Consider the following 27,057-nt stretch of genomic DNA (forward strand, 5'->3'; position numbering starts at 1 on the left):
TGCTTCCTGCGCTGCTCAAAGCTATGAGATCTCGGGCAATAAAAGTCAAAAAGGTATGACAGTTTGGGAGGAAACAGATAAAGATTAGCTTTACTTGTCACATGTACATCGAAACTTACAGTGAACTCCATCATCTGCTTCAATGATCACAGTCTGAAGATGTGCCTGGGGCAGCCTGTAAGTGTTGCCAAGCTTCCGGCCCACAACTACTCACCCTAACACGTCCATCTTCATACTGTGGGAGGAAACTGGAGCACCCAGGGGTGGGGGGGGGGGATGGGGAGCACATGCAGCCCTAGGAAGAATGCACAACTCCTTACAAACAACAGCGGTGATTGAACCCTGATCGCTGACTGCTCGTACTGTAAAGCATTACGGTAACTGCTATGCTACCATATGGTGAAATAGATAGTGATCCGATTATAATTTTTCAATATTTGTTCACTCATTATGTGCCAAGTGATATAATGCAGGCAATCATGGACGTTCCATGATCATGATTGTCCTTGGCAAATTTTTCTACAGAAGTGGTTTGCCATTGCCTTCTGGGCAGTATCTTTACAAGATGGGTGACCCCAGCCGTTATCAATACCCTTCAGAAATTGCCTGGCATAATGGTTGCATAACCAGGACTTGAGATATGCACCAGCTGCTCATACAACCATCTACTATCTGTCCCCAGGGGTTCACATGATCAGGGTTGGAGAGGTGGGGCTAAGCAGGTGCTACACCTTACTCAAGGGTGACCTGCAGGCTAACGGAGGGAAGGAGCACCTCACACCTCCTTTAGTAGAGATGTATCTCCACCCTGACAACCAAAAAATATTAGATGAAAACAAAAGGTTTTAGATGCTGAAAAGCCTTAGCTTCCTTAGGAGTTTGTGAAGACTCGGCATGACACCTAAAACTTTGACAAACTTCTATAGACGTGTAGTGGATTGCATATTGAGTGACTTCATCACAACCTGATATCGAAATACCAATGCCCTTGTATGGGAAGTCCTACAAATCATGATGGGTAAAGCCCTCCCAATCATTGAGCACATCTTTATGAAACACTGTTGTAGGAAAACAATGTCCATCATCAGGGACTTCCACTGCACAGGACATGCTCTCTTCTTGCTGCTGTCATCAGGGAGAAGGGACTGAGCCTCAGGACTCACACCACCAGGTTCAGGAACAGTTATTACCCCTCAACATCAGGCTCTTGAACTAAAGGGGATAACTTCACTCAACTTTATTTGCCCCATCATTGAAATGCACCCATAGCCAATGGACTCACTTTCAAGGACTCTTCATTTCATGTTCTTGTTATTTATTACTATTTATTTATACTTCCATTTGCACAGTTCAATGTTTTCTGCATTCTGGTTGAATGTCCTCGTTGGGTGGTCTTTCATTGATTCTGTCACCATTCTATAGATTTGTTGAGAATACCCACAAGAAAATGAATTTCGGAGGTGTTTATAGTGATATATATGCACTTTGATAATACAATTTACTTTGAACTTTGAAGATCAGTAAACTAAGGATTAGGAAATTTAAGAATTCAGTAAAGAGAGCAAATGCATTGGCAGGGAAAAAAAAACTAAAGTATGCTAATGTGAAACAATCTTCTTAAGCCCATCACCCCTACAGGGGCATAGCTGCCGACAGCAGCTCACCGGTGTCCTCAGTCCTGGGTTATTCTCCCATGTTTTCTTTCAGGTGTTGTCCATCTTCTTGGTGCATCCTTGCTGTCCAGGGATGGGACCTTTGGAGCTTCTGCTGACGGTTTCAGTAGCTCTGAATTTTTATGGGATGGGGTTGCCATCTCCAAACCCTGCTCTCCTCCTTTCACAGCTGGGCTTGTGTCCGTCTGTGGCGGAGTTAATGAGAAACAATCACAGACTGTAAAACTATCCATGGACATGTGAAAAGCAAAAATACAGTTGTAGCATAATTAGTGGGTTGGAATAGCTTTTTGCTATTTCATTTTTTATTCTGCATCATGTGGTCTTTAAGATCTAAAGACCACCAGTCCAATGGCTTTTTAATTACTTTCTCCCTGTCCTTGACATTTTAGAACTATGAATATGAATTCCTAATTCTATTTGGCCTCTTTTCTTATGCGTTGGATGGAAATACATTTATTTTCATGAGGGAATGAGAGAAACGCTAGAGAGAGCATAAGCACAAGAGATTCTGCAGATGCTGGGAAATCCAGAGCAATGCTGGAGGGACTCAGCAGACCAGGCAGCATCAATGGAAAGCAATAAAGAGTCCACTTTTCAGGCTAAGGAAGGGGAAAGAAGCCAGAATAAGAAGGTGGGGGGGGGGGGTTGAAAGGAGTACAGGCTAGAAGCCAGCTAAAGGGAAGGTGAATGGGTGGCGTAAGAGGAGGGTGGAATTAATTGAGAAGCTGGGAGGTGATGGGTAGGAAAGGTAAAAGACTGAAGAAGAAATCTGATAGAAAAGGAGAGTAGAGCATGGGATAAAGGAAGGGCATCAGAGGGAGGTGGAAAGGAATAAATAGTCAATGTTTATTCCCCTCCATAAATACTGACTGACCTGCTGAGTTCCTTCAAAACTGTGTGTGTGTCATTCGTGAGGGAACATTGTGAGGAATATCTGGTCATCTGAGAAATATTCTTGGAAATTCCTTTTCACTCCCAAAGATAATTAAAACTAATTGTGATGTGAATGGTTTTATTCTGTATTTAGTGTAACCTGGTCTCTATTGCACACTAAAACAGCTCCAAATTCCCTTTAAAAGAATTCTGTAAAATGCCCATCCACCTCAGGTTGAATTTTGGAGATTTGACCCTGCTTTGGATAAAATCCTCATTCCCTCCCCACCCCCCCAGCTTTAATTCTTGCTTCTTCCCCCTTCCTTAGCCTGAAAAGTGGACTCTTTATTCTTTATTTCTTCCCCCTGCTTCCTCAGTCTTGAAGAAGGGTCCTAGACTGACATATTGACTGTTTACTCTTTTGCATAGATGCTGCCTGACCTGCTGAGTTCCTCCAGTGCTCTGTGTGGTTTACTTAGGATTTCCGGCATCTGAAGACTTTCTTGTGTTTGGGCCCTTTTAGCCCAGCATGTTGACTAGGGTTCTGCAGACAGTGGGCTTTCTGTACACCTTCTTTGAAGCCTCAATGTGGCGCCCACATCATTTTAATTGAAGTGTTAAGCAGCCATTTTGAAAAGAATCTGAGATACTGACGGATTTATTTTTTCTCCCCCTCCACTCTCTGCAGGATAAGGACAGCTCTGGGGCCACAGTTCTGCACCTCTCATCGTGGTTTGGGCATCACAGTGTCACAGAGTGGTTATTGAAAGAGGGGGGCAGTGACCCAAGAGCAGCAACGGATACCGGAGCCCTTCCCGTGCACTACGCTGCAGCCAAAGGTGACCTTCAGTCACTACGACTGCTGCTTGGACAATGTCCCAAGTAAGTAATCATGGAAGACAGACTGAGGCTAATTGCTTGCTGCACTATGGTTGAATCAAAGACTCAAGATTGTTTAGTGTCATTTCCAGTACTTGGGTATAAAGAAAAACAAAATAATTGTAACCCTGGATCTGATGCAGCACAAAAAAGATTAAGAACGCCGCAATAAAAGCACAATAAATATAAATACATAAGATAGCTTATATACATAGATTGATTGTATGTCTACAAAGTGATGCTAGGCACAGGAGTGTCTGTTGTAGGGCGACACTAACAGGAAATGTTTATGTAGCAGTGGTTATGGGCGTGGAGGGGTGAGTTAGTGGGTGGAGGTGTTGAGGAAAGTAATTGTTTTTGAGTCTGGTGGTCCTGGTGTGGATGCTATGTGGCCTTCTCCCTGCTGGAAGTGGACCAAACAGGGTGATTAGGATCCTTTATGATGTTACTGGCTCCTTTCAGGCACCTTTTTATATATATATATATATGTCCCTGATGGGGGTAGGCTGATGCTGGTGATGCATTGGGCAGTTTTTGACTCTCCCTGTGTGCACTGCAGTATGGTTTCTGTACCATGCAGTGATCCAGCTTGTCAGGGTGCTCTCTTCCGCACGCCTGTAGAATGATGAGAGTATGGATGCGCAAAGTCCGGCTGTCTTCATCCTCCTCAGGAAGTAGAGGATTTGATAAGCTTTCCTGACTGTGTAGGATGTGTTCTGTGAGATGTGCATTTCCAGGAGTTGTAAAACCTTGGTTATAAAACCTACAAGCTTCACTGTCTGTTTCTGAGGTGAGCCAAGTCTGGTCAAGTGTAACGACTCTGCATCCTTGCAGTTTGAGACCCATTCGGATCTTGGGCGTTCCATTCAAAGTGGAGAACAAAGCAGAGACTCTGATTTTGGTGCAGCGCTCTATGGAGGAATAAGGACATTAGCAGGGATAATGGCGTCAGGTTAAAGGAATCGGAGAGGTGAATGTGGTTTGGACGGTAACGTGGTTCTGCTTCACCGTTTGGAGTTTAACTGCTCGTTCCTTCAGCAGAGCCTTTTAAAGTTCTATCCATGTCACGAGTTTTCATCTGGACCACATTACTACCCTCTCAAAATCAGAATCGGGTTTGTTATCACTGACACAGTCTATCTCATGAAATTTGTTGTTTTGTGGCAGCAGTGCATTGTAAGACATTAAAAAATGATTATTAGTTCAATAAATTGTGCAAAAGAGGAATAGTGAGCTGGTGTTCATGGGCCCTTCGAAAATCTGATGGCGGAGAGGAAGAAGCTACTCCTAAAATATTAAGTGCCTTTATTAAGGCTCCTGTACCTTTTCCCTGATGGTAGTTATAAAAAGAGGGCATACCCTGGACGGTGAGGGTCCTTCATGATGGATGCTGCCTACCTGAAGTGCCACATTTTGAAGGTGTCCTTGATGGTGGGGACATTAGTGCCCATGATGGAGACGGCCTAGTCTACAACCCTCTGCAGCCTTTTATGAATCATATACTTTGGAGCCTCTGTACCATTTGGTCATGCAACCAGTCAGAATGTTCTCAACGTGACACCTGTATGAATTTGCTAGCCTTTGGTGGGACTCCTAATAAAGAATAGCTGCTGGTCTGTCTACTTCATGATTTCACTCCAGTCTTAAGGATTTGATCTTTATGCCGGTCCAGGCAGGCAACACAGCTCTTATGGATGCAGAGAAATTATCATAAATTCTATTCACTTTCTTGCTGTAAATTGGCTGCAAGAAAGTGAATCTTAAGGTAGTATGGATTGAGTACCCATGTTCCGAAAATCCAAAATTCTTTTTAGTGCTCACAAGATATCACAAATGAAAAATCCCACAAGGTGCAGAGAAGGTTCCCAGGTGATGAACAGGTCTCTGTGCACCACGGACAGTTCTGAGAAGTGACCTGACAAAAGTACTGAACAGAAGTTAATGAAAAATAGGCAAATGCTGCCTAAAGCGAAGAATGAAGATCTCGGTCGAGTATTGAAAGAGGGGATTCCTCAGTGTCGGAGTGAACATATGCTGCTTAATGGTGTGCTGTTCATGAAACAAGCAAAGATCTATCACAATAAAACTGAAGATTGAAGGTATTTGTGAATATTCAGCAGGCTGGTTGCAGAAATTTAAGAAAAGGCATGGCATTTAAAGACTTGCTGTGATAAAGCATCTGCTGATCATGAAACAGCAGAGAAATTTATTGATGAGTTTGCCAAGATCATTGTTGATGAAAGTCTAACATGTTGAGTGGCTGCATCAGTACATATACGTGTTGAACAGGTATAAGACAAAGACTGCTTACCAGTACACTCAAATCCAGAGCCATAAATGATGGCAATTCCAAGTTATCTCATTATATATTCCAAAATACAAAAAAATCCAAAATCCAGCCCTAAGCATTTCAGATAAGGGGAACTCAGCCTATATATTGTAAATGCAACTTTGAGGAAGAGCTATCAAAACTCAAAGCACAACCGAATGGGACTGATTGTTCTCTACAAAATCCAGTGTAGTGACAGCAACAAGTACTACATTGGTCAAACAAAAAGCATGACCCGCTGGTATCAGCTCATGAAGACGAAGAAGGACATCATTTCAACTGGACAGCCAGAGTCTTAACTCAAGCAAGAACTAAAACAGAATGAGAATTTTTTGATGTGTGGTTCTCTACCATCAACGAACACATCAACTTCAATCCAGTGTATGAACCCTTACGGAGAAAAGACAAACAATGACACCAACAATCAATGAATTGCTAGTAATCTAGGGATCTGGAGAGCAAAGCAAACACTTCCAGCGGACCTCCCTTGAAACTAGCCAATCAGAATCTGTTAAACTGTCTGGTGTTTTGAACCAGCCTACCAGATCACGATGTCTCATCTATATCCATTTGGACCCCAGAGGAGTATATAAGCCAGGTTTCTGAGGAGACAACACCCTCAACTGCGTACTGGTGATGGCTTCTCAATTGGAGCCAAAACATCTGAAAGCATGTTGCCAAGCTCGGTGATCAACCACACTTCCAAATATTATAACGTATACGTACATTGATAATAAATTTACTTGACTTGACTGGACTTTACCTGGATCCACAAAATTGTCTCACTGTAGTCATAGTCTCCTGCCTCTCTTCACTAACCAATTCTGTAGGAATTAATCTGCGGCTGTGATTGCTTCTTGAAACAAAATGCCCCCATAATTATCCTCCTCCCCGGGGGATTGCAGTGTCTGAACTTCACATTCTGAGTCTAATTTCCTCAAGCTTCACGCACTAAATCAAAACTTCCAAACTTTTTTATGCCATGGACCCTACCATTAACCAAGGGGTCCATGGACCCTAGTTTGGAAATCCCTGCACTAAATGCAGACTTAGTTGCCATGAATCTGAATGTCTTATATTATCTCTCACATACTAAAGTTGAAAATTAGAGGACTTAGATTGAAGGATGAGACGGGAAAGATTTAAAGGTGTCCTGTGGGGCTCCGATGCTCAGAGGGTCATGGGTTTAAGGAACTAACTGCAGGGGAAGATGTAGAGTTGGGTGCAGTCATAATGCTTAAAACCATTTGGAGAGAAACATGGATAGAAAATACTTAGAGGAATGTGAGCCAAATATTGGCAAATAAGACTAACATTATAGGCATCTTACAGTCATGGAATTACAGACTCCAACAGCATCCATGCCGACCATAATGCCCACCAGCCCCATTTGCCTGCACCTGCCCAATAACCCTCTAAACCCTCCTATCAATATTTATAGAATGTTCTAATGGTACCTGCTACAACCACTTTTTCTGGCAGCTCATTCCATGTAAGCACCTTCCTTGGCATAAAGAAGTTGACCTTCAAGTCCTTTATAAATCTTTCACCTCTAATCTTAAACTTATGCCCATATTTTCTCTGGGGAAAAGACCGTGTGCCCGCACCCATGGTTGGCATGGATGAATTGGGTTGAAGAGCCTGTTTCAGTACTGCTCTGCCTGGCTTAATTTCAGTTATTTAATCTATAAATATTAAATATTAAACTTTGCTGTTGTCTGTAGTTCAGTGAAGTCCACAATCCATATTCCATGAAACTTATACTCAGTTGGTAATACATGGATTTGACTTTATGCATGAGTGAAAGAAGAAGTGTGTGTGTGTGTGTGTGTGTGTGTGCGCACACACATGCACGTGTCTGTGTCCATGTGCATAGGTGAGTGTGTGTGTGTAGGTATGTCTGTGTATGTAGATGCACAGAATTATCAGATGTGTACATGAGAGAATGAATTATCATCTTGTGTGCATGTGTGTGTGAAAGACTTTCACAGGAACAGGGTCAGCTGGAGGCCTGATGGCTGGCCAAATACTTCCCCTCAAATGCATTTACCTGGCTGAACCCCAGAAGGTTTACCAAAACCCTACCTCAGACTCCATGGTATGCAGTTACTCAGCAAGTAGATCCCTTCCTTAAATCAGGAAGGGGGAGGACTGCTTGTGTGTACCTACGAGTTCACATGTCAGAGAGGGAGAGAATTTGTTGAGGGCACATGTGAGAGAGACAGAGGGTGGGGAAGAGTGTTTGTGTGAAATGCTATGCTGGAAAATTCCAGCTGTCAACAAGTCCTCTTGTTGCACTTTGCTTTGCTAATCATGAAAACAAAGTAATTCGCTAACTCACAAGTGACATCAATCTGTTTTGTTTTCACTGCCCTGAGTTCTTTACGTGGCCTGGCCGTCTAGGCTTGAGAATTTTGCAGGGATCCCCAAGCTAGGCCAAACCTTTGCACCATTCATAATAAAGACAATTTGTTTCACCTGGCCCTGCTCTTTGCTCTGTTCCTTCTGGACAAGGACTTACCTCCATATTCTTTCCAGATTAATTTTCTTCTGGAAAAGTCAAATTCTCACCCAGTGAGACACACCGAGAATGCTTCCTGTTTTTCATTCTTCTAACTGGACTCCTGAGGGATTTTGATGAAGCTTCTGCAACCTCCTGGTTTGATTTTGGCAACATTCCCAAAACTTACCCAGCCCTGTCTCTCTAAGGTTTCCACTGATGTTACTAAGGGTGATATCCTTTGGGATATTAACAATGAATTGGTCTGTAACACATTAACAGTTACCTGGAGCTTCAACTGTCTCTTCTTGCGCTTTCGAAGATCTTTCTTTAGCGGAAGAAGGAAAGGTGGTGTGGCGGCATGGTGGTGTAGTGGTTAGTGCGTCACTGTACTGCAGCAGTGGTCGCCATTTAGGGTTCAATTCCCGCCACTGCCTGTGAGGGACTTGTACATTCCCGCCGTGATCACGTGGGTTTCCTCCGGGTGCTCTGGTTTACTCCCACATTCCAAAGACATATGGGTTAGGGCTAGTGAGTTATGGGTATGTTAGGAAGCATAGCAGCACTTGCAGACTGTCTTCAGCACAATCCTCGCCTATTTGATTTGACGCAGATGATACCTTTCACTGTTTGATTTGATGCACGTGTGACAAATAGAGCTAATCTTAGCCACGCCATTGAAATTAGATGAAGGAAGAAAGGCCCAAATCATAGAATTCCTCACTTCATTTTCACAGCTCTACTTGGGAACTGATTTGCAAGGCAGATCACAGGAGAGAAAATCAGTGTATACTTTGTGATGAAAGTGGATTCGTGATGCACAAGCTCTGTACGTGGAATGAGAATTCTGAACTGACTGCCAGATGAAATGTTAAAACAAAACTCCATCTACACTTAGAGAGATTGTACGGCATTAACTTGATAAAGATGGAATGACTTCTCTTTTGTATCTTATCCAAAATCGTTCCCTTAACCAAGATCACAAAACATGGGTGCTCTGATGATTACACATAAGCTCAGTAGAGTCAGACAGCATCCATGGAGGGGAATGAAGTTTATGGAGTGTTAGCTTTCATAAGTCGAGGGATAGAGTTTAAGTGTTTAAGAGTCGCGGGGTAATGATGTAGCTCTATAAAACTCTGGTTAGGCCACACTCGGAGTACTGTGTCCAGTTCTGGTCACCTCACTATAGGAAGGATGTGGAAGCATTGGAAAGGGTACAGAGGAGACTTACCAGGATGCTGCCTGGTTTTGAGAGTATGCATTATGATCAGAGATTAAGGGAGCTAGGACTTTACTCTCTGGAGAGAAGGAGGATGAGAGGAGACATGATAGAGGTATACAAGATATTAAGAGGAATAGAGTGGACAACCAGCGCCTCTTCCCCAGGGCACCACTGCTCAATACAAGAGGGCATGGCTTTAAAGTAAGGGGAGGAAAGTTCAAGGGGGATATTAGAGGAAGGTTTTTCACTCAGAGAGTGGTTGGTGCGTGGAATGCACTGCCTGAGTCAATGGTGGAGGCAGGTACACTAGTGAAATTTAAGAGACTACTGGACAGGTATATGGAGGAATTTAAGGTGGAGGGTTATATGGGAGGCAAGGTTAAAGGATCAGCACAACATTGTGGGCCTTACTGTGCTGTATTGTTCTCTGTTCTATGAAGAAACAGTCAATATTTCATGCCCAAACACTTCAGCAGGATGTTTGCTGGCCTGCTGAGTTCCTCCAGCAATTTGCGTGTCTTCCTCTGGATTTCCAGCGTCTGCAGTGTCTCTCATGGTTATTATCTCATGGACACGCCAATACTGTTTGTGGGACCTTTCTGTGCACAGATTCCGCTGACTTATTTCCCTGTTATTCATTGCTGATGCTTTACAATATCCTCGGGTGATGGAAATTCCATCTTACTATCCATTTCTCCCAATCTGGGCCAACTTACTCTACCTCATTATAATTTATGCATTGGATCATAGGACATAGGAGCTGAATTAGGCCATTTGACCCATCGAGTCTGCTCAGCCATTCCATCAATGCTAACTTATTAGCCCTATCAACCCCATTTTCCTGCCTGCCCCTCGTTTCTGTTGACTGTCTTATTAAAAGCAAACCTATAAGCTCCACTTTAACTATATCCAATAGCATGTCCTCCACAGCCATCCATAGCATTGAATTCCACAGATTCCCACCCTCTGTCTTAAGATATTCCTCCTTATCTCTGTGTAAAGCGATGCACTTGTACCGCCACCTTCTGTCTAATGAAATTCCTCCTCATTTCTGTTTTTAAGTGATGTCCTTGTATTCTGAGGCTATGCCCTCTGGTCCTAGACTCCCCCACTGTAGGAAACATCCTCTCCAGATCCACTCAGTCAAGGCCTTTCAACATTCGATAAGTTTCAATGAGATCCCGCCCCCCCCCCCCCATTCTAATTTCTAGTGAGCACAAGCCCAGAGCTTACATTGATTATTCATTCCAAGCACTCTGAAGACCAATATTCCTCAGGCTCATCACACATATTTTTGAATACAATAATTTTGCACTGTGTTTCTCAGAGTGTACCAAGCCTGTCTTTAGGCCCTGCCATGCAGGACCCTACCTTATTCCAACAGCTTTAAGATCTCTCTAATGTTTTGGACCAGGAAGGAAAGAGTTACTGATGTTGTTGCAAAAGGAGCCAAATGGTATTTATTGTCAGTTACTATCTGGACATGTGTTCCCACTGTTGTACTCCGCAATCAGTCTGTTTTCAGTGGTTGCAGAGCTCTTGTGGTGCAGACAGATAATGGTTCTCTTTTTGTTCATCCTTCAGTCATGTAAATAGCTTTATGCTCCTGAGGTAAAGGGGATTGTTTGAACATAAGAGAGACCCAGCTTTCTCATAGAACCAAGATTGAATGTGAACGGATCATTTCACTTCCGTCTGTCGGCCTTAATAACAAAGAGAAGTTTAAAGATTAGTGTTATTTTCACGTACGATGAAACATACAGTGAAATGTGTCATTTGAGTCAGCGACCAACACAGTCCAAGGAAGTACTGCCATACTTCCCAGTTGAGTGGGCTTGGCCTCTTTTCCTTGGAGCGACGGAGGATGAGAGGTGACCTGGTACAGGTGTATAAGATGATGAGAGGCATTGATCATGTGGATAGTCAGAGGCTTTTTCCCAGGGCTGGAATAGCTAGCATGAGAGGGCACAGTTTTTAGGTGCTTGGAAGTAAGTACAGAGGAGATATCAGGGGCTTTTTTATGCAGAGAGTGGTGAGTGCGTGGAATGGGCTGCCGGCGACGGTGGTGGAGGCAGATATGATAGGGTCTTTAAGAGATTCCTGGACAGGTACCTCGAGCTCAGAAAAATAGAGGGCTATTGGTAACCCTAGGTAATTTCTAAGATAGGGACATGTTCGGCACAGCTTTGTGGGCCAAAGGGCCTGTATCGTGCTGCACGTTTTCTATGTTCTATGCTCACTGCTCACTGACCCGTATGTTTTTGGAATGTAGAGGGCAGTACCCAGAGGAAACCCGTGCGGTCACAGAGGGACTGACCAAACTCCTTACCAACAGTAGCAGGAATTGGACCTGGGTTGCTGGTGCTGTGACGGTGTTATGCTACCACCCTGTGTTGTGTTTAAGTGCTTGGAGTACTGCAGTAATTAAAGCAGTACTTCATCATCTTTCATTTTGACCACAGTTTCAGGTCAGCACCAACTTGGGTGTGTGAGCCCCTCAGGATTGTGGGTTCAAGTTCTTATCCAGAATCTTGAACACTTAAAGCTGGGCTGATGCACTGGTGCAGTGTTTAGGGAATTTGTTTTGTCTTTCAAATGAGCTGTCAGGGGAAATATTAACTGCCCTGTCTTGTGAATATCATATATCTCAAGCCAATATTAATTAGGAGTCTATGGAAGTTATCCACCTCTGCCTAAATCCTTCAAGGAACATGAACAAGAATCAAAATTAGGTGATTATCACATTGCAGTTTACAGGAGCTTGCTGAGTACAAAATGGCTGCCATGTTTTCTACATTTTATCCCAGCTTGTCATTAGAATACCTTACACATTCACTCATTCATACCGAATTGTGAAAGGCACCATAAAAGTGTAAACTTTGCTCATTTTTCAGAAGATTGACTATACTTTGACTGAAACTTGTCTCATTATTTAACACTGGGCAGCACAGTAGCACAGCGATTAGCGTAACACTTCATGGTGCCAACTGTACGACTGGGGTTCAATTCCCACCACTGTCTGTGAGGAGTTTGTACATTCTCCCTGTGACCACGTGGGTTTCCTCTGGGTGCTCTGGTTTCCTCCCACATTACAAAAGACGTACAAATTGAGTTAGTAATTTGTGGGTGTGCTGGGTTGACCCCAGAAGCACGGCAGCACCCCAGAGCATATTCGGACTGCATTGGTCCTTGACGCATTTCACAGTATACTTCAATGTACGTGTGACAAAAAAAAATGCTAGTAAGAACCGGCGATCAGTTTTGTGGTCTGTTGCTGGAAGAGACAAATGGGAAGATCCTTTTGGAATGTGGTAAAGACAATGCAAGCACCCTGGGACCTGGATACAGTTGGCAAACATAACATGTATTCCTGATTCCCCTGAGTGTTTTGGACTGAGATTAGGTCACAGCTCCTGCTCTCTATTTAAGATCAAGTCATCTTGGAGGCAGGACAGGCTTTTCACAAACAGGAGCTGCTGGAAATCCAAAGCAACGCATATAAAACGGTGGAGGAACTCGTATGATGTTCCCCTACGGGGTTATTCCCCTAAGGGAGAACGCCTCTGTGTGACTTTGTTTAATGTGAGGAGGCTGGTGCATGGGTAGCCACTGCGCAGTCCTTGACAGATTGGGGTCAAAGTGCAGTGGAATGGAATGCAAGACGTGCAGGGACTTTTCAGCGTCCTTCCAACTTCACTGCCGTCACGATGTGTCGTCATCTTCTGCCGGCTCCACCCTTGAGGTTTCGGTTGGATCGCTCTTTGAAACCTTCCCCTTGATCTTACCCCCAGGGGTGACCCTATCGTGACCTAAGCTCCAGAAGGCACATCTCTCACGTTCTCAGGAACTCACAAGCATCTCCACCACGACAAGGCGTCAATCCTCAGAGGAGCGAAATCATAAAGACATTACAACCTCAGCGTGTCCCAAAGCATTTGCAGATTTCTACTTAAAATGCAGCACCCCTGGAATTGAGAATTACGGCAGCCAATTTGCACACATCCCTATGCATGTTAAAGTTGCAAGCAAGCTGTTAAGTCCTTTCAGATCTCTGTGAAGCAGGAAAAATGGTAATTACAGGATCAGCAACACTCTTTTAGGAGGTGACAAATTTCCAGATTCAGTCATAAGCAAGGCCATTGGTTATTTATCTTCAGACCAGAACCAAATGGAATTGTACATTACAATCAGCTCTTATATCAGTATGCACATATAATTACTGAATTATTAATTCCAAGGGCTGGACTAATAATGTGAGTTCAAATTCATTATGGATAACCTTGTTTTTTGCTCAGCAAAATAACTAGAAGGAATTTGTGAATAGTTCAAATTTTAAAGTATGCAGTTGCATATTATTCCTCAAGGCTTCAGTACAGACACGATGGGCTGAATATCCTCATACTATGGTGTAACAGTTCCATAGTTCTTTAGATAATTGGCTCGATCATAATAAAGCGATTTTACATGAGAACGTCTCATGTGAAAGGTGCAGCTCAAAGCTACAGAAGGCAGGAGACGGTGAACATTAATGCAGATATAATAATGCATATTCTAATGTGCAATCCCATTTGGTTCTGCTGTGAAGATAAATGGCCTTGTTTACACCTGAAACTGGAGATTTGTCACACCCTAAGTGAGTGTTGTTGATGCTATGATTTCCATTCTTCCTGCTTCAGAGATCTAAAAGAGTTTGACATCTTGCTTGTAACATTGCTGAGCATAGGGACTTTGGAGAGGGATTATAACTCAGCCATGATGGAATGGTAGAGCAGACTCGATGGGCCGAGTGGCCTAATTCTGCTCCTCTGTCTTATGGGAAGAGATTACTGAAGCAGCAGGAGCGATGGGGATCTTGTGCTAAAGCAGGCGGCAGAATAAAATACATGCACTCACTGAGTGTATGTTCATGGTCTTCTGCTGTAGCCCATCCACTTCAAGGTCCAAAGTGCTGTGCATTCAGACATGCTCTTCAGCACACCACTGTTGTGATGCATGCTTATTTAAGTTACTGTCAGCTTGACTCAGTCTGGCCATTCTCCTCTGACCCCTCTCATGAAGAATGCATTCACACCCACAGAACTGCTGCTCACTGGATGTCGTTCAGTTTCTCGCACTATTCTCTGTAAGCACTGGAGACTGTCGAGCGTGAAAATCCCAGGAGATCAGCAGTTTCTGAGATACACAAGCCACCCTGTCTGGCACCAACAATCATTCCACAGTTAAAACCACTGCAATCACATTTCTTGCCTGGTTTGATATTTGGTCTAAACAACAACTGAATCTCTTGACCATGTCTGCATGCTTTTACGCATTGAGTTTCTGCGTTGTGATTGGCCGATGAGATATTTGCATTAACGAGCAGGTGTACCTAACAAAGTGGCCACTGAGTGCACGTCTAAAAGACCTGTCAGTCTAGCTGAATAAAATATCTCTTTTACAACTCATTGAGGTGACGTAATTTACAACTAATGTAAGTTTTGAGATTTCTGGAATTATTTTCACTTTATCGCCGCTGAAGCTGGTTTTGCTCTTTCGTGCCCCTCACCCACCTCATACAGAACTTAGATTAATTATTCAATGATCGGTTATTTCTGCCGCTCTGAGCAGCTGTGATGGGACAGTTTCAGTTACTAGATCTGGAAACTTGAGTGCAGCTCCTCTCTCTCTGCCTTGTGGTTACCAGAAGTTGTGCAAACAAGTGTGTGTGATCACATTTGAACCATTCAGTTTCATGTGGCGAGCATGTAAGGAGTTAATTAAAACATAAAAAAGTGCCCGAACCGCGTGTGGAGAACATTTGGCAGTACATCACAAGCAAATCTCATTTAGGTTGGGCTTATTACTCAACTGGCCCAAATTGCTAATGCTTTTGATTGGAAAATGGTGATATTGTGAATACTCTGAATTCCAGTTAAGGTAGTTGACTCCAAGAGACAGCTGGCTGTGTGTCACTAATGTTCACTGCTAAAGTATTAATTAGGCTAGTTGCAAGTTTGAAACTCCTGATAGAACATTTTAAGTGTTGTATCTGATGAAAGGTCTTGGCCCAATACATCTGTCGTTAATTTCTTGCCATAATTGCTGAGTTCCTCCAGCATTTTGCGTGTGTTACTTTGTGATATGGATCAGCATGGCTGTGGTAAAGACCCCTTCACTGCAGCTGGCTTTTTCACCCCCTTCCAACTTTCAAACTACCCCTCAATGCCCCGCTTCACCTGGTGAATTCTGAAAGTCTCGGTGCAGATTCCGGCTGCCCAATTCTCACTGAGGCTAAAGGTCTCCATGTAACACAGTAAAAAGCTAGAACCTATTTGTGTGAAAGGATATTGCTGAAAGTAATAAACAGAAGAGATTCTGCAGATGCTGGAAATCCAGAGCAACACACACAAAATTCAGCAGGACAGGCAGCATCTGTGGAGAGGAATGTGCAGTTTCAGTCTGAGGCTGTTTATTTGGACTGGAATGGAAAGGGGGTCTGGCTCAACCCCCTTCCATTCCAGTCCTGATGAAGGGTCTTGGCCTGAAACACTGACTTTTTATACCTTTCCATGGATGCTGCCTGACCTGCTGAGTTTCTCCAGCATTTTGTGTGTGTTACTGAAATGGAAGTCAGAATCATGTTAATTGTCACTAAAATATGTCGTGAAACGTGTCATTTTGTGTCAGCAGTAAAGTTACAATAAATAAATAACAAAAAAAAACACAGAAAACTACTAACTGCTTTATTAACCACTTCTTCCGGTAAATGGTCATTGAATTCAATACCCCATAACTTTCCTTTCAGAGTTCAGCCTGTGCGACCTGACATTTTTGTGATGTGAATCGAAGTCTTGAAGGTGCAGCATGGTTATGAAGTGGCACTTACAGGCCGAATCGAGGTGGCTTGGCCCGGGCACGAGAGCAGGGAATGAGCCAATGTTTGCCCATTGTTGGAGTGAACTTGGAAGTGCATGAATGCGGTAGAATCGAGTCGAGGCAGAGCCTGGGCCCAAGAGCAAGGAAAGACCTGATGTTTGATCATTTTAGTAGCAGGCTGAATTGGAAAGGTCAGATATGGGCTGAATTGAGGCGGCAGGGCCCAGCCCCAAGAGCAAGGAACGATCTGAGGTTTGGACGATTTAAAAACTGGGCCAGATTTAAAGGGTTAGGGTGTCGGGACAAGAGGTGAGGGATGGGCAGGTTCAGCTGGCTGTTCCGCAAGGTTTACTCATGTCTGTGCTGAATTGAAACTATGCCCTGCAACTAATGGACTCCTGGATCAGCTGCTGGCTTCATATCTGTGAACTCACCTTTCTGAACTTCAGTTCTGAATGCTATTTGCTTACTTTTACTGTTTGCAATTTGGTTTATTTTTCTGCACACTGGGTGTTTAACAATCCTTTAAAATCGGTTCTATTGGGTTTCTTTATTTGTGGCTGCCTGTAAGGAGACGTATCTCAAGGTTATATAACGTGCACCTACTTTGATAATAAAAGTAATTTGAACTTTGAAACAGTGCGAAAGAGGAATAGTGAGATCATGTTCAAATGTTCCTGGGCCGTTCAGAAATCTGATGGTGGAGGGGAAGAAGCTGCTTGTGAAATAGCTTCCATTCATTGGAGCACAAGACTTACAGCGGTTAACAATTGTCAGTACAGCTGAATTGCCTTTCAGATAGGACATCAGATTCAGATGTTTTTTCAGCTGCCACAATAAGGACCTGGTAACAGGACAGACAAGGGTAATAGGAGAAAAAGAGTGGGCTATGTGTTAACTTACATTTGTTCTGCCCTTCATTTGTTCATGAATGAACACTTACGCCAACCCCACACTCCTCATCTATTTTCAAATCTCTTCCTCTCAAAAGGTCTATTAATCACCGGTTTGAATGCACTCAATAATACATCTAAAAGCGGTTTGTACGTCTCCCTGTGACCATGTGGCTTTCCTCCGGGTGCTCTGATTCCGTTCAGATTCCAAAAACGTGTTAGTAAGTTGTTGGCACTGGAAGCATGGCAACACTTGTGGACTGCCCCAGGGCAGTCCGAGGACTGTGTTGGTTGGTGGGGCAAACAACGTATTTCACTATATTTTGATGTTTTGATATACATGTGAGAAATGAATCAAATCTCTCTTTAGAAGAGGCTCAGTACTGTAGAAATTTTATGTATTGCTTCTGCTGCAAAACAAATTTCATGACATATGTGAGTGATGATAAGCCTGATTCTGATATGGGTCTCTATTGTGGACTGAGAGTGGGAAGGGGGCAGGGAGAGGGGAATCATGGTTGGGAAAAGGGGAAGGGAAAGGGAACAGAGTGGGAAGCACCAGAGAGACACACTGCAATGATCAATAAACCTGTTGTTCGGAATCAAATGACCTAGCCTGGTGTTTCTGGGCTGGGTGTGTCTGTAACTGCGCCACCTCCCATCCCTGGAACTCCTTCTCTGCCACCTGTCCCACACCCCTCTTGCCAGCACTCCACCCTCACCATTCCCAACATCCTTTGCTCCCACTAGGTCTACAAATGTGTTCCCAGCTCCACCTTGACAAATACAGTAGGTACAGAAGTTTTGGGCACCTTTGCTATATATGTGTGCCTATAACTTTTGTGCAGTACTGTAGATATCTCCAGTATGTGATCCCAAGTTATCAATTCTTCATCTTCTATTTGCCCCTCTGTGGGCACACAAAAGCCTGCTGCACCACCTTGTGAGGAGAAGATGGAACTCCCGCTGTTCCTTAGCCGACATTTCTCCCTCAACCAGCAAAAACCGAGCAAACAACATCTCTGCCTCCCTGCTCTGTGTGGGACCTTGCAGAGTGGATGCCGTGCTTCTCGACATGATGGTGACAGCATTTCAGACTCAGTAATCAATCTGGTGCCCTGCCAGCATGACGGGTCCTGTATCAACAATGGCTCGATCTTCCCGCTGCAGTCATCCACAGTCAAATGAAAATCTAAAGTCTGACAGGTGTTAGTGCAGCAGATTAACACTCTACCATTCAACACGCTGACCTCTCTGTCTCCATTGATAACATTGAAGTAGAAACTGTAATCAGAAACTGAAATAGTAATTAATCAGTGTCGTAAAGGAATACAAACCAGGACTGTCACAGCATCAAACAGCATGCAGAAAGGGAAACAATTTTATCGCAGTTCTGCAGTAGTTGTTTAATCCTGCAGTTGGTATCAGTATAAATGCCATCAATTTAAAACGAGGGGAATGGTTTATAACCCAAAGTAACCCATACAGGTGACTGATAGTTTCTGTCTCTGTTCCAGAGTTTTGGTTTACTGTGGCATTCAGAATGTTATAGCATAATCTGTTTGTCCAATTTTGTGGCTAAAGGAGACGTTTTGGAATTGTACAGAACTGTTATACAGTATACGGTTTCTCTGGACTGTCAGAATGGGTGCCAAACATCTTCATTCAGTACACAAACTGCTGCAGGAACTCAGCAGGCCAGGCAGCATCGATGGAAAAGAGTACAGCTGGCATTTCAGACCAAGACCCCTCAGCAGTCCAGATGAAGGGTCTCGGCCCGAAACATCGACGGTACTCTTTTCCATCGATGCTGCCCGGCCTGCTGAGCTCCTCCAGCATTTTGTGTGTGTTGCTTTGGATTTGCAACATCTGCAGATTTTCTCTTGTCTGTGATCTTCATTCACTGCTCAGTCAGCATTTTCAGACCAATTATCAACTAATGTGTATTAATCCACCAAAACTAGATGGGTTCTCTCGTTCTCCCCACCATTCTCAGCCCCTCCGCTCACATTTACTGCCTTCCTCTCTCCTGATTAGATTAAAGATCGGCTTTATTTGTCACATGTACATTGAAACTTACATGAGATCTATCGTTTTGCATCGACAACCAGCATAGTCCTATGCTGTACCTGTACCTGGGGCAGCCTGCAAACATAGCCACACTTCTGGCACTGACATAGCATGCCCACAGCTCACTGGCTTATTGCGATGCAGCACGGAACAGGCCCTTCTGACACCAGCAACCTCCGATTTAACCCTAGCCTAAGCACAGTACAATTTGCAATAACCAATTAGGAAACCCACAGGATCGCGGGGAGAACATACAAACTCCTTGCAGGCAGCAGCAGGAATTGAACCCGGGACTCCTGGACTGTAACGCATTGTACTAACCACTATGCTACCAATCCGCCCTATAGTCTGAGCTGCACTGGGAGCAGCCAGTAAATATCGCCACACCCTAGCACCAACGTAGCATGCTCACAACTGACTAACCATAAACCTAACCATATGTCTTTAGAGTGTGAGGGGAACCTGGAGTACCGTGGGGAAACACACACGATCACGGGGAGAACATGTAAACTCCTTAAAGACTGCATCAGGAGTTGAACCCTGATTGGTGGACACTGGCACAGGCACTCCTGCACCTGCAGAATCTCTTGTGTCCATTGAACTGGAGTTGGGCATCACAGTAGCGTAGCAGCGTAATCCATTACAGCGCTAGCAATCCTGATCGGGCACTCCGTGACCATGTCGATCTTCTCTGGGTACTGTTGTTTCTTCCCACATACCAAAGACACATGGATTACGTTCAGTAAATTGCCAGCACGGTATGTTGGTGCCGGAGGCTTAGCGGCACTTGCCGGCTCCCCCCAGCTCATCCTTGGACTTTGGGGTTTGTTGACGCAAAACAATGCATTTCACTGTATGTTTCGATGTAGAAGTAAGAACTAAAGCTGATCTTTAAACCTCTAGTTGTATGTGGGATTATCAAGGGATCAACACTGGAAAGGTGAGCAATTTCAAGTTCCTGAGTGTCAACATCTCTGAGGATCTATCCTGCAACACAGCGATGCAGCTACAATGAAGGCGTGACAGCAACTATATTTCACTTTGAGGAGATCTGGCATGTCACCAATGGCACTCACAAATTCCTACAGATGTACAGTGGAGAGCATTCTAACTGGCTGCATCTCCGTCTGGTACGGAGGAGGCTACTGCACAGGACCGAAATAAGCTGCAGGAAGTTGTAAACTCAGTCAGCTCCATCATGGGCACCAGCCTCCCAAACATCCAGGACATCCTCAAGGAGAAGGTCAGTATCCATCATTGAAGAGCCCCAATTGCTCTCCTATTGCTACCATTGGAGGAGGGACAGAAGCCTGAAGGTACACACTCAACAATTCAGTAACAGCTTCTTCCCCTCTGCCATCTGATTTGTTGAACCTATGAATGCCCCTCACTACTTTTTCCCTCTTTTAGAGCTATGTATTTAATCAAACTTTTAAAATATTTATAGATATGCTTACTGTAACTTTTGGGTGGCAGGTTAGAGATACACCTTTACAAAGGAGGTGTAACCCTCAGTTAGCCTACAGGTCACCCTTGGGCAAGGTGTAGCCCCCCCCCTCCACCCCCCAAATCAGGGTCACATGAAGTCATGGGAGCAAGTGGTGGATGGTCGTTTGAGCAGCTGGTGCATATCACAACTCCTGGCTATGCGACTGCTGACTCCAGGCAGACAATCTCTGAAGAGTATTGATAATGGCTGGGGTCACCCATCTTGTAAAGACACTGCCCAGAAGAAGGCAATGACAAACCACTTCTGTGGAAAAATTTGCCAGGAACAGTCACGGTCATGGGAGGACCATGTTCGCCCGTGTCACACGACATGGCACTGAATGAGCGACTGAACTGTAATTTACAGCTTTTTTTATTATTATGGATTGCAATATACTGCTGTCACATAACAACAAAAATTTCACAACATCTGCAAGTGGTATTAAACCTGATTCTGATTCTGTTGCAGAGCCTAGGAGGCTGCTGCATGGTTGGATCATTACAGACCTGTGTGTCTTTGGTGTTGAAACTAACTCCATTCCTTGTCCACCCTAATAAGGAAGATGGAAATGCACCCTCAACCCCATAAATATTCCCTCGATCGTGACTTTGACTCTGTTGTTCAGTACAGGAGGTGGCCTCTTGTCCACTGCCTCTGTGCAGACCGACTGAAAGTGTTTCCTTAGGAGCCACACTCGTGTCCACTTTTCCCATTGTCCTGACATGTTTATTCTTTCAAGCACTTGTCCAACACCGTTTGGAAAGGTGGCGCACCGGTGTGGTGTTTAGCACAATGCTTCACAGTTCCAGCGACCCAGGTTCAATTCTGGCCACTGCCTGTAAGGAGTTTGTACATTCTCCCTGTGACCGTGTGGGCTTCCTCCCAAAGACATACCAATTGGTAGGTTAATTGGTCATCGTAAATTGTCCCATGATTAGGCTAGGGTTAAATCGTGGGTTGCTGGGTAGCATAGTTCGAAGGGCCGGAAGGGCCTATTCCACACAGTATCTAAATAAACAAATAAATATATAGTTAGTTAGATAAATAAATTAATTTCTGGGTTTGCTCCCACTTTCCTTTCAGACAAAGCATTCCAGATCATTTCAACTCATTGAGTAAGGATCTGAAATATTTCTCTCTTTATTTTCCTATATCTGTGCTTTCTGGTCACCAGACCTTGCCTGTGAGAACAGTTTGCCACCATCTATTCAATCAAATGTTCTATCAGTATTTAACACCCCTATTGGTCACACATCTAACTCCTTTAGCTTTGTTACGAACCCCGTAACTGGGTCACTTACCAGGAAAGATAGAGAGGTCCGTTGAAGTCTGATGGTACTATTTTTAACAGTATTTATTGGTAAAAATACACAAAAATAATATCAATGCAAACATACAGATACTATACGTCGTCAGTACTAAATCTAAAAGTGCGGGTATAATAATAATCAATAAGAAATAGCTCTATCGTTGTCTAGGGGATAATGTATTGTCCGATGGAAATATAAAAGTCACTCAGTTCATTCAGGCTGCAGCCTTTGGTTGGAGAGAGTCAGATTTTAGAAACTTGCTGGCTTTCTTTTATCCGATCTTGATCCATATTCATCCTTTAGCGAGGCCGTTCCGTGGAAGACTCGTCATCCGGGCAAGGATGGACACACACACAAGTCCCCACCGGTCTCATGCGTTTCTCCTGGTTGTTCCCCAGACCCTCTTTTATCCTTACTCACGGGGTCTCAGATGTCAGTCAGGTTGGGATGATGCAATCCCTCAACCAGCCCACTCTGGTCGTCCCCTGAGGGCTTCAATGAATAGTACAGTACTCAATACACAATTCCGCCTCCAAGAGACAATGGCTGTTATCAAGGGTTCCGCCTTGCTGAGGCCAGGATACATTCCAAGCCTGTGTATTCTGGATGTCTCTCTCTCATTTCCTGGGCCCTTGACCTGAATTAATAGCGGTCTTGCGATTCTCAAAAAGGAGGGGGCTACTTTGTACCCTTCGGCCCCTCAGAGTTGTGGCACATTCGTAACAGCTTGTTCAGCCTTTATTGCAAGAGGGTCTGAAAAGATTGAAGATTACCCCCCTTTTGACCATACCTTGCCTAAGGAAACAGCTTCCTCCTTTTGACATGTAGAGGACCCTAAGAAGATACATCAGACATTCCTATGGGGACTGACACCTTGTGGTGCCAACTCCCATGAATCCAAAAGCTGACAGCAGATTGGGTCACCAAGACTCTCTAAAGGTGGTGAACAGCAACAAGTGTACTGCAGGGGATTGGACTGGCCTGTTTGTTGGGCCTACCTTGTCAAGCCCCGTGAGACTTTTTAACATTTCAATGAGATTGCCTCTCATTCTTCTCAACTCAAGATAACATTAAAGCTTAAATAATTAAAAAGAAGTTAAGAACATAACATACACACTCATATAAATACACAGTCAAAAAATTTAAAAATAAACTAACTTAAATGTTACATGTCTCATGAAGATAGGTTGAGTGAGCATATCTGATGAAGATAGGTTGAGCGAGCACGTCCGATAAAGATAGGTTGAGTGAAGATGTCTGATGAAGATAGGTTGAGCAAGCATGTCCGATGAAGATAGGTTGAGCGAGCATGTCTGATGAAGATAGGTTGGGCGAGCATGTCCGATGAAGATCGGTTAAGTGAAGATGTCTGATGAAGATAGGTTGAGCGAGCACGTCCGATAAAGATAGGTTGAGTGAAGATGTCTGATGAAGATAGGTTGAGCAAGCATGTCCGATGAAGATAGGTTGAGCGAGCATGTCCGATGAAGATAGGTTGAGTGAAGATGTCTGATGAAGATAGGTTGAGCGAGCATGTCTGATGAAGATAGGTTGGGCGAGCATGTCCGATGAAGATCGGTTAAGTGAAGATGTCTGATGAAGATAGGTTGAGCAAGCATGTCTGATGAAGATAGGTTGAGCAAGCATGTCCGATGAAGATCGGTTGAGTGAACATGTCCGATGAAGATAGGTTGAGTGAAGATGACTGATGAAGATAGGTTGAGTGAACATGTCCGATGAAGATAGGTTGAGTGAAGATGACTGATGAAGATAGGTTGAGCAAGCATGTCTGATGAAGATAGGTTGAGCGAGCATGTCTGATGAAGATAGGTTGGGCGAGCATGTCCGATGAAGATCGGTTAAGTGAAGATGTCTGATGAAGATAGGTTGAGCGAGCTGGGACTTTTCTCTTTGTAGTGAAGGAGGACAAGAGGTGACTTGATAGAAGTGTAAAGATGATGGGGCAAAGATCGAGTGGATAGCTGGAGACTTTTTCCCAGGGCAGAAATGGCTACTACAAGAGGGCATAATTTTAAGGTGATTGGAAGAAAGAATAGGGGGATGTCAGAGGTAAGCTTTTTACATATAGAATGGAATGTCCTGCTAGTGGTGGTGGTGGAGGCAGATACTATGCAAAAATCTTATTTATCCTTGCTGTGTATATGTGCCTAAGACTTCTGCATAGTACAGTATACACACTATTATAATAAATTTACTTAGATTTCCAACAAGCAAAAATATGTGCAAATGCTGGAGGTACAAAGCAGTTCAGGTAGCATCTATGGAAAGGAATAAATGGTCAACGTTTTGGGCTGAGACCCTTCATCAGTCCTGATGTGTGTGTTTCTCTGGATTTCCAGGATCTGCAGAATATTTTGTATTTATGAAATATTGGAAATGATAATTAAAAGCAAAACCTCTGGAAGTTTTCAGTGGTCAGGCAACCTCTATGGAGAGGAATATGGAGTTAATGTTTCAAATCAATGAACTTTCATCAGTTCTATTGTGCACCTACTCTCTTTGTTGGTAATCTAACAGATTAAAAGATTTCAAAGTACATTTATTATCAAAGAATGTGCAAATTAGACAAGCTTGAGATTTGCTTGCTCACAGGTAGCCTCAAAGCAAGAAACCCAAGAGAACCCAATTAAAGTAAAAAATAAAATAAGACCAACACCCAATGCACAGAGAAAGGGGAAAAAAACACAAATCATGCAACTTATAGAAGCAAGTAACAACATTCTGAATTAAAATGAGTCCTTAGATCTGAACAGCAGAGCAGCCCAGAGTAGGCCCAAGCTTCAGTATCAGTCCATCATATTAGCGGACCTGGAGCTCAACAGCCAGGGGCAGTCTTCATACCCTCAGCGGCATGGATAAGGAAGCGAACATCATGGGAGAGCAAGCAAAATCAGCACTTGCCTCTGATCCCAATGCCCTGTTTTTCCAGTATATCATTTAAATTGTCCAAACAATGTATTGTACCTTGCAGCTGGGCACCATTGCAGAGAATGGCTCCAGACCTAGAACACTCTGCCTGTTGCCTTTCTCCAGGCCCAGATTTTGCTGCCCAGCCCAAGCCGCTCTTGGTCTCTCCAAAATCGGCTTGGTGATCCAACCTTGCACCTGGACCAGTTATAGGAGCATTGGAACTCCTCAGCCTCAACTTCTCCTTGGTGATAACTTACTACAATTTACTTCAGAAAATACGTTATTAGTAATGTTTTCATCAAATTTTACACCTGTCACATGCATTCTGTAGCATCATGTTAAACCGCAAGTTTAAAATGTCCCTTTGTCTGCTGCCATTATGAAGGGGTGGGGAGAAGGTGATGTTAAACCAGATACTTACTATGACTTTAATCACAGTGTCACTTCAGGTGACAGATTTCCACTGAATGGATAAGTTAGGTGAAATTACTATGGCCCATGAACAAATTCCAAAACACAGTCAGTGCACAAAAAAAGTTATTGCAAGCCATTTCCTTTCTCTAATATATAGAGATAGTAAAATATTTCTTCTTAGAATGAGCTAGATGTGACTGGTCTAACACTTTAAAACCATATCCCTAATGATATATAAAAACTAGAGATTGTGCAGATGCTGGAGATCCAAAGCAACACACACAAAATGCTGGAGGAACTCAGCAGGTCAGGCAGCATCTATGGAGAGGAATAAAAAGTTTATGTTTTGAGCCGAGACCCTTCATTAGGACTGAGAAAGAAGGGAGAAGACATAGAATAAAAATATGGGGGGGAAGGGAAGAAGGTTTTTTGAGAAGGCGAGGAGGTGATAAGTGAAGCCAAGTGGGTGGGAAAAGTGAAGGGCCGGAGATGAAAGAATTTGACGGGGAGGTAAAAAGAAGGAGGAAGGGACCCAGGAGAAGGGAATCCTTTTTTTAATCAATATTTATGCCATCACCTTGAAAGCTACCCAAATGGAACATAAGGTGTTGTTTCTCCACCCTGAGCATGGCCTCATTATGGCATAAGAGGAAGCCATGGACTGACATATCGGAACGGGAATGACAATCGGAATTAAAATGTTGGGCTACCGGGAAGTTCCACTTTTGGCGGATGGAGCTTAGGTGCTCAATGAAGCGGTCCCCCAATTAACGCCGGGTCTCACCAATGTATAGGTGACCACACCAGGAGCACCAGAATAGAGGAGGCGGCATTGGTAGTATCCTGTATAGGTCAGGATATACAGGGAGCTCCTGATCCTCCTGTAAAAATTCAAAAGCTGAGAGGTGCCAAGAAATCCTGTCACTTTCGAAATACAGAAGATGTAGGCTCCAGTTATGTTAGAAATATGTCTAATAAAAATCATATTTACATAGCTATTTGAACATGGTGACAATCCTAAAGATTAACATCAAAATTGTGCTGATACAACTTATCAAGAGACCTCTTTTCTTTAGAAAAGAGGAGGCTTGTTGAATCTGTTTAAAGTTATGAACTACTTCAATAGGGTAAACGGAAAGTAAACATTTCTTCTCGTGAGTAAATCTAAAATCCTGGTCTGTAAAAATGGGTCATTAATAAACCGAGTGAGAGAGTCGGATGAAGTTTCTTTAACCTGGTGAGGAAGTGAAACTCTGTCACGTAGTAGGCAAGTAGCTGAGGTACACAGTATTTAAAAGGAATCACAGTAGCAGCACGGGAAAAGAATAGATGGAAATGCTGATAGTACTAGTGGGAACTGCTTGTGAAGAGCATGAACACTGTTTCTGATTCATGTTTTGGTTTTGATATTGAATGAATCAAAAAAATCAGTTTGAAAGAAAATTTAATTGGAAGAATTCATTGGTATTACTGATTGCCTTTGCTATTCAATCCTGCTATTGATCATTTGTTGCTATTATTGACCTACTGATAGAGGGAGCATTTATAGAGACACTGATAGGTTCAATAACCAATCAATACCGTTATTGGTTGAGTGAACACTCAATGCTATT

At 43.5% G+C, this 27,057-nt stretch overlaps 1 protein-coding gene across 1 annotated transcript in view; it reads left to right on the top strand.

Moving 5' to 3' along the window:
• Window positions 1-27,057, top strand: part of espn (espin) — a 215,450-nt gene that overhangs the window by 12,779 nt on the left and 175,614 nt on the right. The window contains 1 exon segment of the mRNA XM_059952222.1: window positions 3,238-3,431. Coding sequence (XP_059808205.1) covers window positions 3,238-3,431 — 194 coding nt within the window.

This window comes from Hypanus sabinus, chromosome 27 (assembly GCF_030144855.1).
Source record: "Hypanus sabinus isolate sHypSab1 chromosome 27, sHypSab1.hap1, whole genome shotgun sequence".
Taxonomy (NCBI): domain Eukaryota; kingdom Metazoa; phylum Chordata; class Chondrichthyes; order Myliobatiformes; family Dasyatidae; genus Hypanus; species Hypanus sabinus.